Source organism: Elaeis guineensis, chromosome 5 (assembly GCF_000442705.2).
Source record: "Elaeis guineensis isolate ETL-2024a chromosome 5, EG11, whole genome shotgun sequence".
Taxonomy (NCBI): domain Eukaryota; kingdom Viridiplantae; phylum Streptophyta; class Magnoliopsida; order Arecales; family Arecaceae; genus Elaeis; species Elaeis guineensis.
This window is the reverse complement of record NC_025997.2, coordinates 29,296,917-29,312,184: the sequence shown is the minus strand read 5'-3', so window position 1 is coordinate 29,312,184 and position 15,268 is coordinate 29,296,917. Positions and strand designations below refer to the sequence as shown.

Sequence of the window (15,268 nt, the reverse complement as noted above, 5' to 3'; positions counted from 1 at the left end):
TTCCCTGAGGTCACTCCAAAAGCGCACTTAGTCGGATTCAGCTTCATTCGATGTTGTCATAGAGTGCGGAAGGTCTCTTCGAGATCCTGAACATGATCCAGAATCTGTGCACTTTTCACCAGCATGTCGTCCACATATACTTTCATATTGCGCCCGATCTGATCTTTAAAGACCTTATTGACAAGTCGTTGGTAGGTGGCGCCGGCATTCTTCAACCCGAAGGGCATCACTCGATAACAGTAGAGGCCCTTGGGGGTCACGAAGGCAGTGTGCTCCTCATCTTCGGGCGTCATCCGGATCTGGTTGTACCCGATAAAGGCGTCCATGAAGCTGAGCAGTCGAAATTCGAACGTCGCATCCACCAGCTGGTCGATCTTTGGAAGTGGAAAGCTGTCCTTCGGACAGGTCCGATTTAAGTCGGTGTAGTCAATGCAGATTCTCCACTTTCCGTTGGCTTTCTTGACCATGACGACATTGGCGAGCCAATCGGGATATGTGGCTTCTCTGATGAAGCCCGCCTCGAGCAGCTTGTCCACTTCTTCATCGATGGCCTTCTGTCTTTCGAGAGCAAAAGATCTTTTCTTCTGCCTCACCGGCCTCATCGTCGGGTCGATGTTGAGTCGGTGGGTTATTGTCTTTGGGGGGATGCCCGACATATCTGCTGCCGACCAAGCAAATATGTCGGCATTGGTCGTTAGCTGCTCCGTCAACCGCCGCCGTTCTGGGTCGGGTAGTTTAGACCCGACCCATACCTTTTGGTCAGGGTTTTCAGCAATCGGGATTGACACGAGTTGTTCGACCGGCGAGCCCCGTTCTTCCTCCTCCCGTTGGTCTAGTTTGTCGATCGTCAGGGAGCCCCTCAACTCGTCGTTCTGAGCGGAGATCTGGAAGTATCGGCGAGCGAGCTGTTGGTCTCCGCGCATCTCTCCGACTCCGTTTCTGGTCGGAAATCGAACTAGGAGATGGTACATCGAGACGATCACCTTGAGGGCGTTAAGTCCGGGTTGTCCAAGTATGGCGTTGTAGGTCGAAGGTACTTGGACAACCGCAAAAGTCAAATGAACCGTGCTTTGTCGTGGTTCGGTGCCGGCCGTCACGGGCAGGGTAATTTCTCCTTCCGTCGTGACGGCGTCCCCGGCAAAGCCTACCAAGGGCGTAGAGACCCTCTTGAGTCGGTCGGTTGGTAGTTGCATCCGGGAGAAGGTCGAGTAAAACAAAACATTTGTCGAACTTTCATTATCTACAAAAATTCTTTTTACATCATAGTTTGCTATTGTTGCCGAAACAACAACAGCATCGTCATGGGGAGTTTGGATGCCCCGAACGTCTTCCTCTGTAAAAGTAATCACGTCGTCCGGGCGCAGCTTCTTCATGGGCTCCCCTTTAGCAGACGTCCCCGGGCCAAGTCGTTTGGAAATCATATTGATGACCCCGACCGTCGGCTGATTGGTGGTCGCTTCCTCAGTCGGCTGGGGTCATCGGTCGGCCACAGGTCGAGTCGGTGGGTTACTCCGAAATTTATCGAGATACTCTCGGTGGATGAGAGCTTCGATCTCATCCTTAAGCTGAAGGCATTGCTCGGTATTGTGGCCGTGGCTCCGGTGGAATCGACAGTACTTCTGTCGGTCGAGGCCTTTTGCCTTCAGAGGCGGAGGCCGTCGCAGATATTCTTCCCCCTCGATCTCCATCAAAATTTGCGCATGGAGGGTGGAGAGAGGAGTGTAGGAGTCATACCTGGGGCGTGTCGGCCTTGGAGTCTGCCGTCGGGGTGACTTTTGGTTTCGTCGTGGGGGTGAGACCCGACCTTCAGTCGGGGGCCTGCTAGATTCGGTGGGGTCCCGACCCTTCCTTCGCTTTTTCTTCGGACCCTTGAACTCGGTTGAGCGCCGGTCGGAGGCTCATTCGTCCGTGCGCATATACTTGTACGCGCGCTCCAGCAATTCGGCATATGTGCGGGGGAGGGTCTTGTCCAGGGAGTAGGTGAATCGGGATGCCCTCAGCCTCCGTTTCATGGCTGAGATAGTCATGTCTTCGTTGAGGTCCCGGACCTCAAGCGTGGCCGTATTGAATCGCGCCACGAAGTGTCGGAGCGTCTCATATTCTCTCTGTTTGAGGGAGAAAAGGCTGTCCGACATTCGCGGCGGCTTCTGGCTGGTGCTGAAGTGAGCCACGAAAGAGTGCTCGAGCTGCCCAAAGGAGTGGATACTTTCCGATCGAAGATCGGAATACCAGGCCCTGGCAGCCTTGCGGAGCGTGGCGGAGAAACCGATGCAAAAGAGAGCGTCGGTTGCCCCCTGAATCGTCATGAGAGCTTTATAGCTCTCCAGATGGTCGATTGGGTCGGTGGAGCCGTCGTATGGCTCCACGTGTGGCATCTTGAACCGACTGGGGATCGGTTCGTCGAGAATGAGTCGGGAAAGAGGTTGGGCGGTCTGGAAGTCGACGTCGTTCGAAGACTTCTGCCCGTCCACCTGCAACTGTGCAAGTCGACGGTCGATTTCCTCGAACCTGCGTTCGTAGTCGTCCGTCCGTCGGTGCTGGGAGACCCCAGGAGTGGAGTCTCCGGAGGATTCCGAGAGGGAGGCGGACAGCGTTCGCGGTCGCTTCTCCTTCCTCGCTCGCTCCAGCTGGGAGGGAGAGAGCTGCTGGGACTGATGGGCATCGCGCCGCGGCCGCCCCTCCTCCTCTCTGTGGGAGCACTGCGGCAGGCGCTCCCGCGGAGAGGACGGAGATCGATGCAGGCGCCGGCGGCTGCTCCTAGAGGGCATCGGACGTGCCGTCGGTTGTTACTGGAGGCTTTTGACCGCGTCCGTCAGCACGGTCATCTGCCGTACGATTGCCGCGATCTGCGCCTCTGTGGTCACCATGGGGTGCGGAGAGCTGGGTTCCGCCGCGGAGGGTGGCGGAGAGGTCTCTTCCCGACGGGAAGAGCGCCTCGCCGATCCGGTGACTCTCGATCGTTGAGCTCTTGTCTTTGTCATTAGTATCTACTGCTTGAGCTACCCCTACCTGGCGCGCCAATCTGTTGCGGCAATCCCCTCGTCGTCTGGTCGTCGGGAACGAGCACCTGCAAAAAGAAAGTCCACACTGACCGGAGGTGGCTCCAGCGGGGACCCTCCGACGGTCAAGTCAGAGAGGTGACTGGGCAACAGTGAAAAGAAAACAGAGAGCTCAATCGAGAGAGAGTGAGAAAGGGAGCAAGCCTGTAGTTTTTCTGAAGGGCCTCTAGCACTGTAGCCTTCCCCGATATATATAGTGGAGCGTAGTATGGCGCCATCATTAATGGCGCAGACAATTGAGGAATTGTCAACTCACCGTAGGCTGTCAGAGTCGCCGTGAAGGTGTCACTTCGCCGTGGGGCTGTCAAATCACTAGGGTTGACAATGCCCTAGGCGGGATGATGCCCTTATGCGGCAGTGCCGCATGCCGCTGTCAGGACTGACAGTCTCTGGCAGTAGTACGACGATCGGAGGAGTCGACCGACCTTAGATCGGTGGCCAGCAGAGTGGCATCGGGTGGAGATTCGGGCCCCTCCGACGGTCAGTCGGGCATGTTGCGAGAGTCGGCCATCGGACTCCCTGGTGCAGTCGGTCGGGGGAGTAGAAAAGGCCTGTCCGACCGATATATCCTCAGTCGGTAGAGAGCCGTTAATCGGTCGGTAATGGCGTCCGCCGATCGGTCGGTCGGTCGGGTATGCCCGATTATAAGTCGGCACGAGCGGGGTCGGTCGGTATTCCCCAACAGATACTAAATACGGATTTAAAGGCCGATGGACTACTTATTGCAAGCTACAAAATTCTTCTCCTATTTGGTGCCAATTATCATCTTATGTAGCCCACTTACCATATAAATTCATTTGGGCAACGAGGGATGGATCCCAAGTGAACTTATTATGTGATCTATTGATTTCCAATATACCTATGAGTGCATGGCCTACTTTCCTGAATATTAATTTGAATTTGAATATGCTGGTGGCTTACTTCTTGTTGCCTAACTGGACTTGGAACAAAGAGGCATTTGCTATGGCATTCCCAGATGAAATGATGACCATTGTTCAAGCTATTCCAATGGTAAAAAGTGCAAGGGCTGATAAGTTTTGTTGGAGATTTACCAAGTTTGCTCAAGTTTCTTCTATAGACCTCTGTCATCTATTTGCAGCATACGATACTTCAAGCACGCCTTATGCATCTATGTGAATTTGGAAACTAGAAATCCCCATGAAGATAAAATTCTTCTGCTCGAAATTGTTGTGGCATAAACTACCATTTAAACAAGATCTCTACAAGCTGGGAATACTAACAGAAGATTCACTTCCTTGTCATCTTTGCCGGGACCATAATGAAGCTCCTCATTACTTAATTGTTTCTCTTATGAAGTTTGGTGGTGCTGCTCAATCTTATGATGCCTTGGTAGAAAGGGGGATTAGGAACATAGTGGCTTATACCATATGGTTATTATGGAAGGTAAGAAATGAGGTATTATTTATTTCAAGCTAGTAATTCAACTCCTCATCGGTTTGTAAGGCAGATTTTCTGTTTTCTTGTGGACTCAAATTGGTCGACTCTCATTGTATTCTTACTACACAGTCAAGGAACTGGGGTGGTGCTTTATTTCAATTCAATCTATGTTCTACTAACAATTATGTTTGCTGGCTGCCCTCTCCCTTTGGTTTATTGAAAATAAATTTTAGATGGGTCCTTAATGGAAATTATGCAGCAACAGGATTTGTAATAAGAAGAGATCAGTAGGGTAGGCTCCTCTGTGCATTGGGTTGGAGACAATTGCCAGCGTCCCATATGCAAACTGGTAGTGGCTTTGGCAGAATTTGGCACAGCTATGTTCCTATTTAAAGCATAAAAGGTTTGGCTTGAAGGAGATTTAGTTACAGTTATTAACTGGATTAATTAATTAATTCTACACTTGCTTGCAGGTATGCCTCTCACCCACTGATGCAAGACATCATCTATTGGAAAAAGTCTTTGTTCGCAATATACCGCGAAGAAAATCAAGCGGCAAACTGCGTTGCAGGCTATGCATTGTTGGGAGACGTCTAATTTGAAAATCAGGCTTTAGTCTGAATTTTGGACGCAGATGCTCGTTTTGTAATATATCTGAGGCTATAAATTTATTTTGTCCACCAGAAAACCAAAAAAAAAAAAAAAACTTTATTTTAGCCTTTATATATATAAAAAAAAGCAATGATATCAAATATTCTTCAATCTAGACCGTCCAGTCAGTGGACCCTGTTGTCTCGATCATCAAACCCTCCATCCTAAATCACACAGTCCAGATGCGAACACCTTGTGGGACAGAGACCAAATGAAATCCAAAGTTTTTTATGACGATTTACCCTAATAATTTTCTATTTCCCGATCTTCTAAATTCCGCGATCTTATACTTCGGAATCTTTCCATTTTCTCGATCGTCATCAGCGCGACGCCGCCAGCGCCGACTGTGCGGCCCTTCTCTCTCGTCCTCTCCTCCGCATCTTCCGATTTGTAGGGTTAGGGTGAGGGTTTTGCGTCGCCGGGGTGCGCCTCCAATCCATCGACTTCCCTCGGCCAGGTCCGAAATCAGGTACTTGCCTGGAATTTGTATCCATTCTGCTTTCAATTTCTTCTTGTCCGATTGGTTTCAATTCTTTGTTCGGGCGTGACTTGGAATTCGATTTCTGGACGGGTGTGTTGGGTTTGTTTTCGTGTTTTCGCTCCAAGCAGTGCTCGGAATTAGGGTTAGGGTTTGATTTCGGGCTGTTTGACGGTGCCGTAGGGTTGATTTAGATCTGAAAATCGAATATATCTCACTGTAACTGGAGTACTTGGGTTCTCTCAGCTGTGTGGGGCTCGGCTTGGGGGAGGAGGGCTCGTGGTGGGAAAGTATGTCGATGCATGAAAGAAAGACTATAGATTTGGAGCAGGGATGGGATTTCATGCAGAAGGGTATAACCAAGTTGAAGAATATCTTAGAAGGGATTCCCGAGACGCAATTCAGCTCCGAGGACTATATGATGCTCTACACGTATCCTTCGTCTCTGCTTTTATCGATGCTGCTTCGAGGTTTTGTCGCTAGTTTGTGCTATTATTTTGGTTTCAATGCGTCTGTTGCCTTAATTATTGGACCAGAACCATCTACAATATGTGCACTCAGAAACCTCCACATGACTACTCGCAGCAGCTGTATGACAAATACCGGGAGTCATTTGAAGAGTATATCAATTTGACGGTAAGGACAATTTCTTTTCTTTTTCATGTGCATGTCTGTATAAGTCTCAGCATTTATAGGAACAATGTCTTGTTATTATCTCTATCTTTTTTCCCTCTGGCTTTTTAATCAGGTAAATTATGAACGAGTCATGAATAAATGCTTCTGGATCTTACATTTCTACACCGGATTTTGTGAGATCTTTTGAATGGAATTTAATATTTGATTTTCTATTATGAAATAAGCTGGATTTTTCTTTGCTTTCGATGGTTTAACTACCAATGTTTACAAAGTTAACTTATATTCGTATGTCAGGTGAAGTCCGTCTAGGCTACATTGTTCTTAGTTGTAGTTGATTGTGTCTTATCTGGTGTTGATATCTGAAGCTCCCATTGGTGCGGCTTTTTTGGTTGTCATTTTATACTTTAAGCTATAAATGACCACACATGGTTGTGCTCCAGGTTTGGCATCTTGATACCGAATCTTGTACTAGTCCCATCCTCGTATAGTTGCGATATGCTATAGAGATTGATTCGCCATACTAGCACTCAATATGCTCCTGTACTGTGCACTAGTTTAGTAACAGTAAGGTACAATATGCTTGGTAGGCACAAGTATCGATTGGTATGACATATTATGGTTGTGCTAAAAAAGGCATTATGTGAGGATTGAGTATGCAAACTTGATGCAGAACATGAGGAGCTACCATTTTCCTTTTAAATTGGAAGAGTTGGGAAAGCCCAACCTACTTTTAGTAAGGTTAGTTAATTTTATGATTGGGAGCTTTTTTGTCTTGGTCAAAATCCCCATGCTGAGATATGAATTTGTAATCATAATGTTACTTTAACATGGGACACGACCATCACTATCAGGTTTCCAAGTGTCTAGAAGAATCTAATATCGGGATCTTTAAAATATAAAGACAAGGGGGGATGTTTGTATTATGTGTGTGTGCAATTTTGTACTGATATATGAATATACTGAATAATGAGCAGTGTTTCTTAAGTTCATAATATTTGATAAAATGGTTGCTATAACTCAGGTATAATAGTACCAAAAAGTACACATATAATGACAATGACATTATGATTTGATGGTAGTGTTAAGGAGTGCCTTGAAGTATCTAGAGTGTTTTAAAATGTCCAAGTGCCTGACATGTCAAACTATCTAAGATTTGAAATGTCAATTAGGGGTGCAAATAAGCCAAGCTGCTCGAGCTCAATTCGGATCTTTCCTTAACTATTATCGAGCTTGAGTAGCTTGAATAATTTTTCACGACGAGCTTGAGGAGGAAAATACTCAACTCGAGCAATTATGAGCCTAATCGAGTGTGTGTGTGTGTATATATATAATATTATTATTATAGTTATTTATAATATATATTATTAATTTAATATTTTAAATATAATGTTATGTTGTATCTTGTTTTAACCATATTTTTAAACTATAACTAAGGCTCGTATTCGATTTTGAGTGTAGTCAATTGATAGTCGAGTTGAGTTGAGTCAATCTCAAATATTATTTTTTTCTTACCGAGTCGAGTTCGAGCTTGGATATTAAAGCTCGATTGTTTTCGAGTTGAGTTTCGAGCTTGAGTATTTTAAAGAGCCTCGACTCGGCTCGATTGCACCCCGAGTTTCAGTAACACTATGCAATGATATTGGACACCCACAAATACTATAATTTTCTAATATCACTTTATGTTATTTCAATAAATAGAAATTGATCTTACTGATTTACTGGTTGATGTGATATCACTGTAATAGCCAATATCTTCCGACCATTGTTACCTTCTAAGCATAGAAGTCTTAATTAGGTTGTGAAGGGGAGAGGTTGAGCTTGATTGCTACAGCTAGATAGAAATAGAGGGAGGCTTATTGTTAAGATTGGGAAGAATGGAACCTGTTGTGGTGTAGAGAGGGCTTTTTTAGTCCCACATCGGTTATGAGTCAAGAGGAAATATGACTTATATGGATTGGAATCTTCTCTCCCAACGTGAGACGTATTTTAAAGGATAAAATCGTGAGGCTCTAAATGATCAAGGTCCATTGAAGTCAAAGGTCCATTGAAGCCTAAGGCCTACTGAAGCTTAAAGATGGTCATGAGTCAAAGCGGACAATACCTCACGTACGCGGAGGCGAAGGCATAAGCCAACCATCTGAGCCATTCGACCTCTTGACCTATGACCACAACATAGGTGCCGTCTGTGGGAATGCCTCCTATCCACACATACTCCCTCTTGACTGGAGAGCTGTGTTGTGGTATAGAGAGGGCTTCTTTAGTCCCATATCGGTTATGAATCAAGAGAGAATATGGCTTATATGGATTGGAATCTTCTCTCCCAACGTGAGACGTCTTTTAAAGGACAAAACCGTGAGGCTCTAAATGTTTAAGGTCCATTGAAGTCAAAGGCCCGTTGAAGCCTAAGACCCATTGAAGCCTAAAGATGGTTATGAGTCAAAACGGACAATACCTCGCGTATGCAGAGGCGAAGGCATAAGCCAACCATTTGAGCCATTCGACCCCTTGACCCATGACCACAACAGAACCCATGGATGACTATGGGTTTATGACGATGACAATGATGAATACTAGACCCACCATGGCCAAGCTTCACAAGAACTTGGGGAGGTTATGGGGAGATGGAGTTGGAGTTGGAAGATGATGTCCATGATGGCAGTATCAAATCAAAGAGGGGCTGGCAAAGAAGGAAAGGGGGAGATCGTCTTGGCAATGTTGATGGAGATGATGGAGGAGGACGGGCTTGGGAGGGAGGGAAGAGAAGAAGGAAGAGAAAATGGAAGAAGTCATTTAGGCAGATTTTAAGTCATTTAATTGAAATTAATGTAAGAATGAAAGTTAATAGTGTTTTTTACCATATGGCCAGTTTTTCTATATCATTCTCCATTGGGTCTCAGTGATAATACTTGTGAACCTCCTAAAATTTTGGTCTCATTTTATATGGTCTTAGGTCAGTGGCTGAGGAAATCTGATATCTTGGTCATCTTGGTATTGGTGGCCTGCTGAGAAAATTGAAATATTAATATTTTAAAATCTTGATGGGAAGCGCTTCTAAAATGAACTTATGGAAAATGAGATTGGGGAATTTATATTTGCTTAGTTCTGAATGATTCAGTGAACTTGTTAGGATTAAAAATTTCAATTTTATGATGCTTGAAGGTAAAGGCTTCCATCATATATAAGATTCATTCCAATGAATTTAGGGTGGATCCATCTAGATCGCCTTCACTACTTTAAGAAGGATAAATCTTGTTGCTTGGTTTGGATGAGGGACTTGGGTGTCAACTTAAGGATATTTATAGCTTGAAAATCAGAAGGGGGGGTGAGGGAAGGAACAATGATGTTGTTTAAATAAGAGAGGAGGCGGAGGATGTCATGGTACTAAGGTTGCACTGAAGTTTCATGGATTTAATAGTTGCCATAAAGCTTCTAGTAGATAGTTAAGTAGGTATTACCACTCTTCCCTAGGGTTGTCTCAAATATAAGTTAAATAAAGAGGCTAGGTTATGAGAGGGATTGTTCTAGAATCATCTTCGGGTCAAGGATTTACGTAAAATGATAATGTAATCAAACTTGCTCAATCCATTATTCCGGGAATATATTTTAAGTCCATCCAAATGTAAATGGGAACCTTAAGTTGTAATTCGCTATGAATTATTAGGTTTAGAATTGAATCTTGAAATAAAAATAAGAATCTTAAATTCTCACTAAGACATCAGAGTCCTGCACAGCGAAAAAGTATATACAGTTATAATGGCTGCTGTTTTATGTTTCTATTGCACCCCAGTACTTTTTCAACCTTCTTTATTATGCTTTGGTTTGGGAAGGAACAACACCGACTTTTTAAACTTGTCAACCAAGGCATGAAGATTTGTATTCAGATTGTTATCATTAATTGAATTTCATAAGATCTTAGGGAACCACCAAGCACGTGTAATGATTCTTCTAGATCATTCAATTATCTTCGGTGTCTTTTTTTTAAAAATTTTTTTTTTTTCAAAGCCCATAAGTTATAGTCAATTTATACTCCAACACCTGAGCGATTTGCTTTTCCCTTTTTTGTCACTTATTTTTTTCCTTCTTTTATTTTTGCATTGCTAGCATGAAATTTGGGAGCGTTAATGCACTTTTATGTTGTCTTTTACCAGTTTATGCATTCTAATGTGATCAACTGATTATGAGCATGTTTAAAACAAAGCATGCGACAGATTTTGTTTTTAATCTTGACTTTTTTTGTTTTGATAATATTATATGTGTACATTTTTTGTTTTGTTTTCGTATACAATATGCACGTTGTGTTTCAAGATTAATTTGGCAGGAGCATGACTAATAACTTACAATCTTTTGGTTTATGATGTGAATTCTAGTGCATCAGTCTAATTTCATTAGCAAAATTTATTTGCTACATTATAGCTTTCGCCACATTATATCTTAATTTTTTTTGATAATACAGTTCAACCAAGCCTTGGAAAATACTTGGTGTATTTATGTTATCAAGGTGACATCCATGGGAAGAAAAGCAGGATTATGATTAATTCTTTTTAGTTTTCATATTGGAGCATATTAATGAATGGATGACCATAATTTTTATGATAAATTTCAATTTTCAAATATTATGTGGCTTGCTTTTCATGTTTTATGAATTTGTGTTGTGTGTTAAGTATGTGATGAAACTTAAATAATATTGAAACTTAAAATGAGTTTTTTGCGACTTGATTACCGCTACAGTCTTTTTACATATGTGATGCAATATTTCCCCTAATGCATAGTCTTCTTTATATTGGAAAGGTTCAGGAATAAATTGAGAGAATTCAGATTTGTGAAATTGATTTTTAAAGCTTAAATCATAGAAACATGTTGATGCTAGGAAGACATGATGTAAGACAAATTTGAATGGTTTTGAATTGCTTGCAGCTTCATACATCTGAATCATCCATGGGAGATAATCTTTGTTGTTAGAATCGTATGAGTTGCGAGTCGGCTCTTACGATTTGAGATGAGTTAAGGCTTGGCCGAGTCGAACTGCAATGGCAAATCAGAAATAGGAAGTATCATACTTGAATCGATGAATCGTTGACTGAATCGTGCGAATTGTCGAATCGTCTTATACCTTCCAGTTAGAAATGCTAAGTTTCTAGAATCCTAGATCTTATTGGTCGTTATTTTTGAAAGTCGAAGAGTCTAAATTTTTACAAATTTGGCTTTCAAAATGGTTCACAGAAGGAAATCAAACCAATTTCAAGCCTTTTCAACTTCTATTTCTCCTTCTCTCTCCTTTGTTCTTCAATATCTCTTTCTACTGGTGCATGCGACTATTTCTCCAAGCTTTGAAGGCTTTGACGGCAAGAGGAAGACATCTTTCTCTTTGTACAAGTCCCCATTGCTCTCTATCTCTCTTCACCGTTCCTCTTCCCCAACAGGAAGCTTCAAAGCCTCTGGTAGGCGATAGCCTTTTTCCTTCGCCGTCGTGCTCTCTCTCTCTCTTTTCCTCCTTTTGAGGAAGCTTTGAAGCCCTTGTTTCGTTGACTTTTCTCTCTCTTTGATTGAGAGAGATGAGTGGATTGTGGAGTGTTAAAAAGTAAAGGCCGAAGCACAAGCCACTTAACCAGTACGGTTCAGATCCCTGTTTCTTCTATTTGAGCTTCCTTGATGTCTTTTTTCTTTTCTTTTTTAACAATTAACAGTTCTTATTTTTTTTAACAAAAGTATTATTATATTTTTTATGATTTTTATAATGCAAATTTTGTTTTTATGCTAATTCCTATCGTTTTGTAGAAAAACTAAACTTGTTACTGAATCTTACGATTCGAGTCACGATTCCAGTCAAGGCATGGGCGATTCACGAGTCAAATCCCGATTTGACAACTATGGAGATAATTAGAATGAGGGACTTAAATGCCAGTTGGTACACTCAATACAGCACCATAGATATCATGCCAGTTCCTTAGTGACATATGGCATTGACATTGCACTGGAAAAGAAAGGATATGGGGCATTGACATGATGCTGGTTGTGTGCTACATTATGCAGCCATGCTAGCATGTGCCAAGCACTGCATGGAACACACTGTACCAATTGCAGGCTGGCATGATACTTTACAAATGGTTGTTAAAATATTGGACAATTTAGTATCCGACCCCCTTTTTTTCTGAGAGAGATTTGTAATAATTTGAGTAATTTGCTCAGTTTCTCTATTTGCTACATGTATATGTTTTAGTTTGTGGCTGTATCATTACTAAAGGTCTTTTCTTTTCCGATAATGGTGAATTGCTGGTCGTTCATGAATGCATTGGAAAATTAGTCTTTAAACCATAAAAAATAGGATTGCATAGAACTCTGATTCCTATTTCTTGTACCTTATATAAGCAGTCCTTTGCCCATTTCTAAGGCTTATTAGGTAGCTCTTTTTTTTTTAAGGAAATCAATAATCTGTATAATAGCATGTTCAATGTGTGATCCTCTTACAGCCAACGTTTCTGTTCTTACTTAGGTATTGCCATCTTTGAGAGAGAAGCATGATGAATTTATGCTGAGGGAGCTTGTGAAAAGATGGTCAAATCACAAAGTTATGGTTAGATGGCTTTCACGTTTTTTCCACTATCTTGATCGTTATTTCATTGCTCGGAGGTCACTTCCTGCACTTAATGAAGTTGGACTAACTTGCTTCCGCAATCTGGTACGTTATTGTCCTAGCCTGTTAATATAGTTTTTGTTTTCAAAGATCAAATTGCAGATGCCTCTTGAATCAGGCATACAATTTGTGTATAGACTATAGACATCCATGCCCTTTTTTTTATGTTGTCAAGCTTTCTGTGATTGAGTTCTGGAAGGTTCTCATGCTTTTTGGAATCACTTTTGACTGGTATTGTTTTTGGATTTCAGGTCTATAGTGAGATTAATGCCAAAGTGAGAGATGCTGTGATCTCTTTGGTATGTGGATACAGTATTTCTCAGCATGAACTGGATCTCTGCTTTTTATTATGTTAGTCTCATCAGCTTTACTTCTCTAACAGATTGATCAAGAGCGTGAAGGGGAGCAGATAGATAGAGCCTTGTTGAAGAATGTATTGGATATTTTTGTTGAAATTGGGTTAGGGAACATGGAATGTTATGAAAATGACTTCGAAGCAGCCATGCTCGAGGACACTGCCGCATATTATTCTCGGAAGGCTTCAAACTGGATTTTGGAGGATTCATGTCCAGATTACATGTTAAAAGTATGTTTTCTGAAAATTGCTTGAACAAATACACATGGTTTGTATTTGAGCATGATTATCAAGATTTTTCTGGCTATTTGTAGGCTGAGGAATGCTTAAAACGGGAGAAAGATAGAGTTTCCCACTACTTGCATTCAAGCAGTGAACAAAAGTTGTTGGAGGTTTGTTTATGTTTTGCTTATAATTTGTGATGGATCATATAATTTCAAACCTTTGATAATTATTCTTCTATTGATGCTTTGTGTCTACCTATGCATCTTGGTTTTCAGAACTGGAATGATGTATTATGGTAAAGTTAGTTGAATTCTTGCATTTAACTTGTTTTGGTTGTCTTTCTTACTTTGTTGGTAGAAAGTGCAACATGAGCTACTCTTTGTATATGCAAGCCAACTTCTTGAAAAGGAACACTCTGGATGCCATGCCTTGCTTCGGGATGACAAGGTATATGCTTAGGACACATATTACTTATCTTCAGAATGAAGCCTGAGTTTTTAACTGTAATCTGATGACCAAGATTTCTTGTCATTATATGCTAATAAGGTGGACGATTTATCAAGAATGTATAGGCTGTTCTGCAGAATTCCTCGCGGCCTGGACCCTGTTTCTCAGATTTTTAAACAGGTTAGGAAACTCCCACAATATGGCCATCAACTATTTAATAGGGAGCTTATCTGACCTTGTTGTTTTACTCATTTGGTGGATAAAATTTTCATTGATCCAGCATGTTATTGCTGAAGGCACAGCCTTGGTAAAACAAGCAGAAGATGCTGCAAGCAATAAGAAGGTGAAAACTATTCCATTAAATCCATTTCTCACTGTACTAAATCCTTTATTCTCAAATCAAACCTTTTTGTTTTTTAATGTTCTAGAAAATTTCACAATGTGCTTATGCAAACATTGCATTACAGTGTTTTATACAGAGATCACATACTAGCATATTGTAGAAAATTAGCCTTGGAGAGTGGAATTTAATTTAACTCATAAAAATCGGACTATTGTTACCAGAGTCGCAAATGAATACTCTTTTGCTGATGGATTATGGTAATTTTCATTATCTTTTTCATTCTGCACTTATACCAAATCTCTGAAGTCCTGAAACTTTGAATAATCCAAAAGTCCTCCTTCAGCTGTATAATCTATAGGTACCGTCCACAGGTTGCATCAAAGATTTGGGGCAGCTTGCTAATCTCTGTCAAAATATACTCACATGTTGCAACATATTCCTATTTATTTGCTCCAGTTTGTTCTGATATGGATCTAGAGCTGCAAATCTTTGAGATCAATCCATTGGCATGTGGAATGGCAATGATCTACTAGGACAGTATTTCTGTTAAAGTTGTGTGGTCAATTTATGTCAATGACTTGAATTCAGAACCATGCAAAATCAATTCTATGACAAGTGTTTTTGTCATTTGCCAAGACAGAGAAGAAACAACAAATAACTGCTCCATTAAATTATAGGCCACATATTGCATTTTGGCTTACTAACTCAAATAGTATGTGTGCAATGGGGCTCTTAATGGACTAATTTTCCAGTTGGATGGATCTATCTTGGGAGGATAGGGAAGGAGATCTACAACTTAATGCTCTGAAGACAAATCCCTGTCATCAGTGGAACTCATCAAGAAATCAAGATGAGTCATTTGTTAATCTTGTGTTAAATAACAGAAGCAAGCTGAATTTATTTGATTCGACAGAAAATGTGATGGCTTATTAGACACACTCACTCTCTAGACTCGAGGCTTGTTGAAACTTACCGTGGATGAGAGTTTCTCTTGTATATCTTGGCCATTCCATCTAATAAAGCTGGATAATATGGAGTTGGCAGC

General features: G+C 41.9%; 1 protein-coding gene across 1 annotated transcript in view; it reads left to right on the top strand.

The window, feature by feature from the left end:
* Positions 1–5,323: 5,323 nt before the first annotated feature.
* LOC140858134 (cullin-1-like) overlaps positions 5,324–15,268 on the top strand; it is a gene marked incomplete in the record, with an annotated part of 39,216 nt that continues 29,271 nt past the window's right edge. Inside the window, 10 exon segments of the mRNA XM_073257813.1 lie at positions 5,324–5,577; positions 5,833–6,018; positions 6,123–6,222; positions 12,713–12,898; positions 13,105–13,152; positions 13,236–13,439; positions 13,523–13,600; positions 13,791–13,880; positions 13,980–14,060; positions 14,161–14,223. Coding sequence (XP_073113914.1) covers positions 5,339–5,577; positions 5,833–6,018; positions 6,123–6,222; positions 12,713–12,898; positions 13,105–13,152; positions 13,236–13,439; positions 13,523–13,600; positions 13,791–13,880; positions 13,980–14,060; positions 14,161–14,223 — 1,275 coding nt within the window.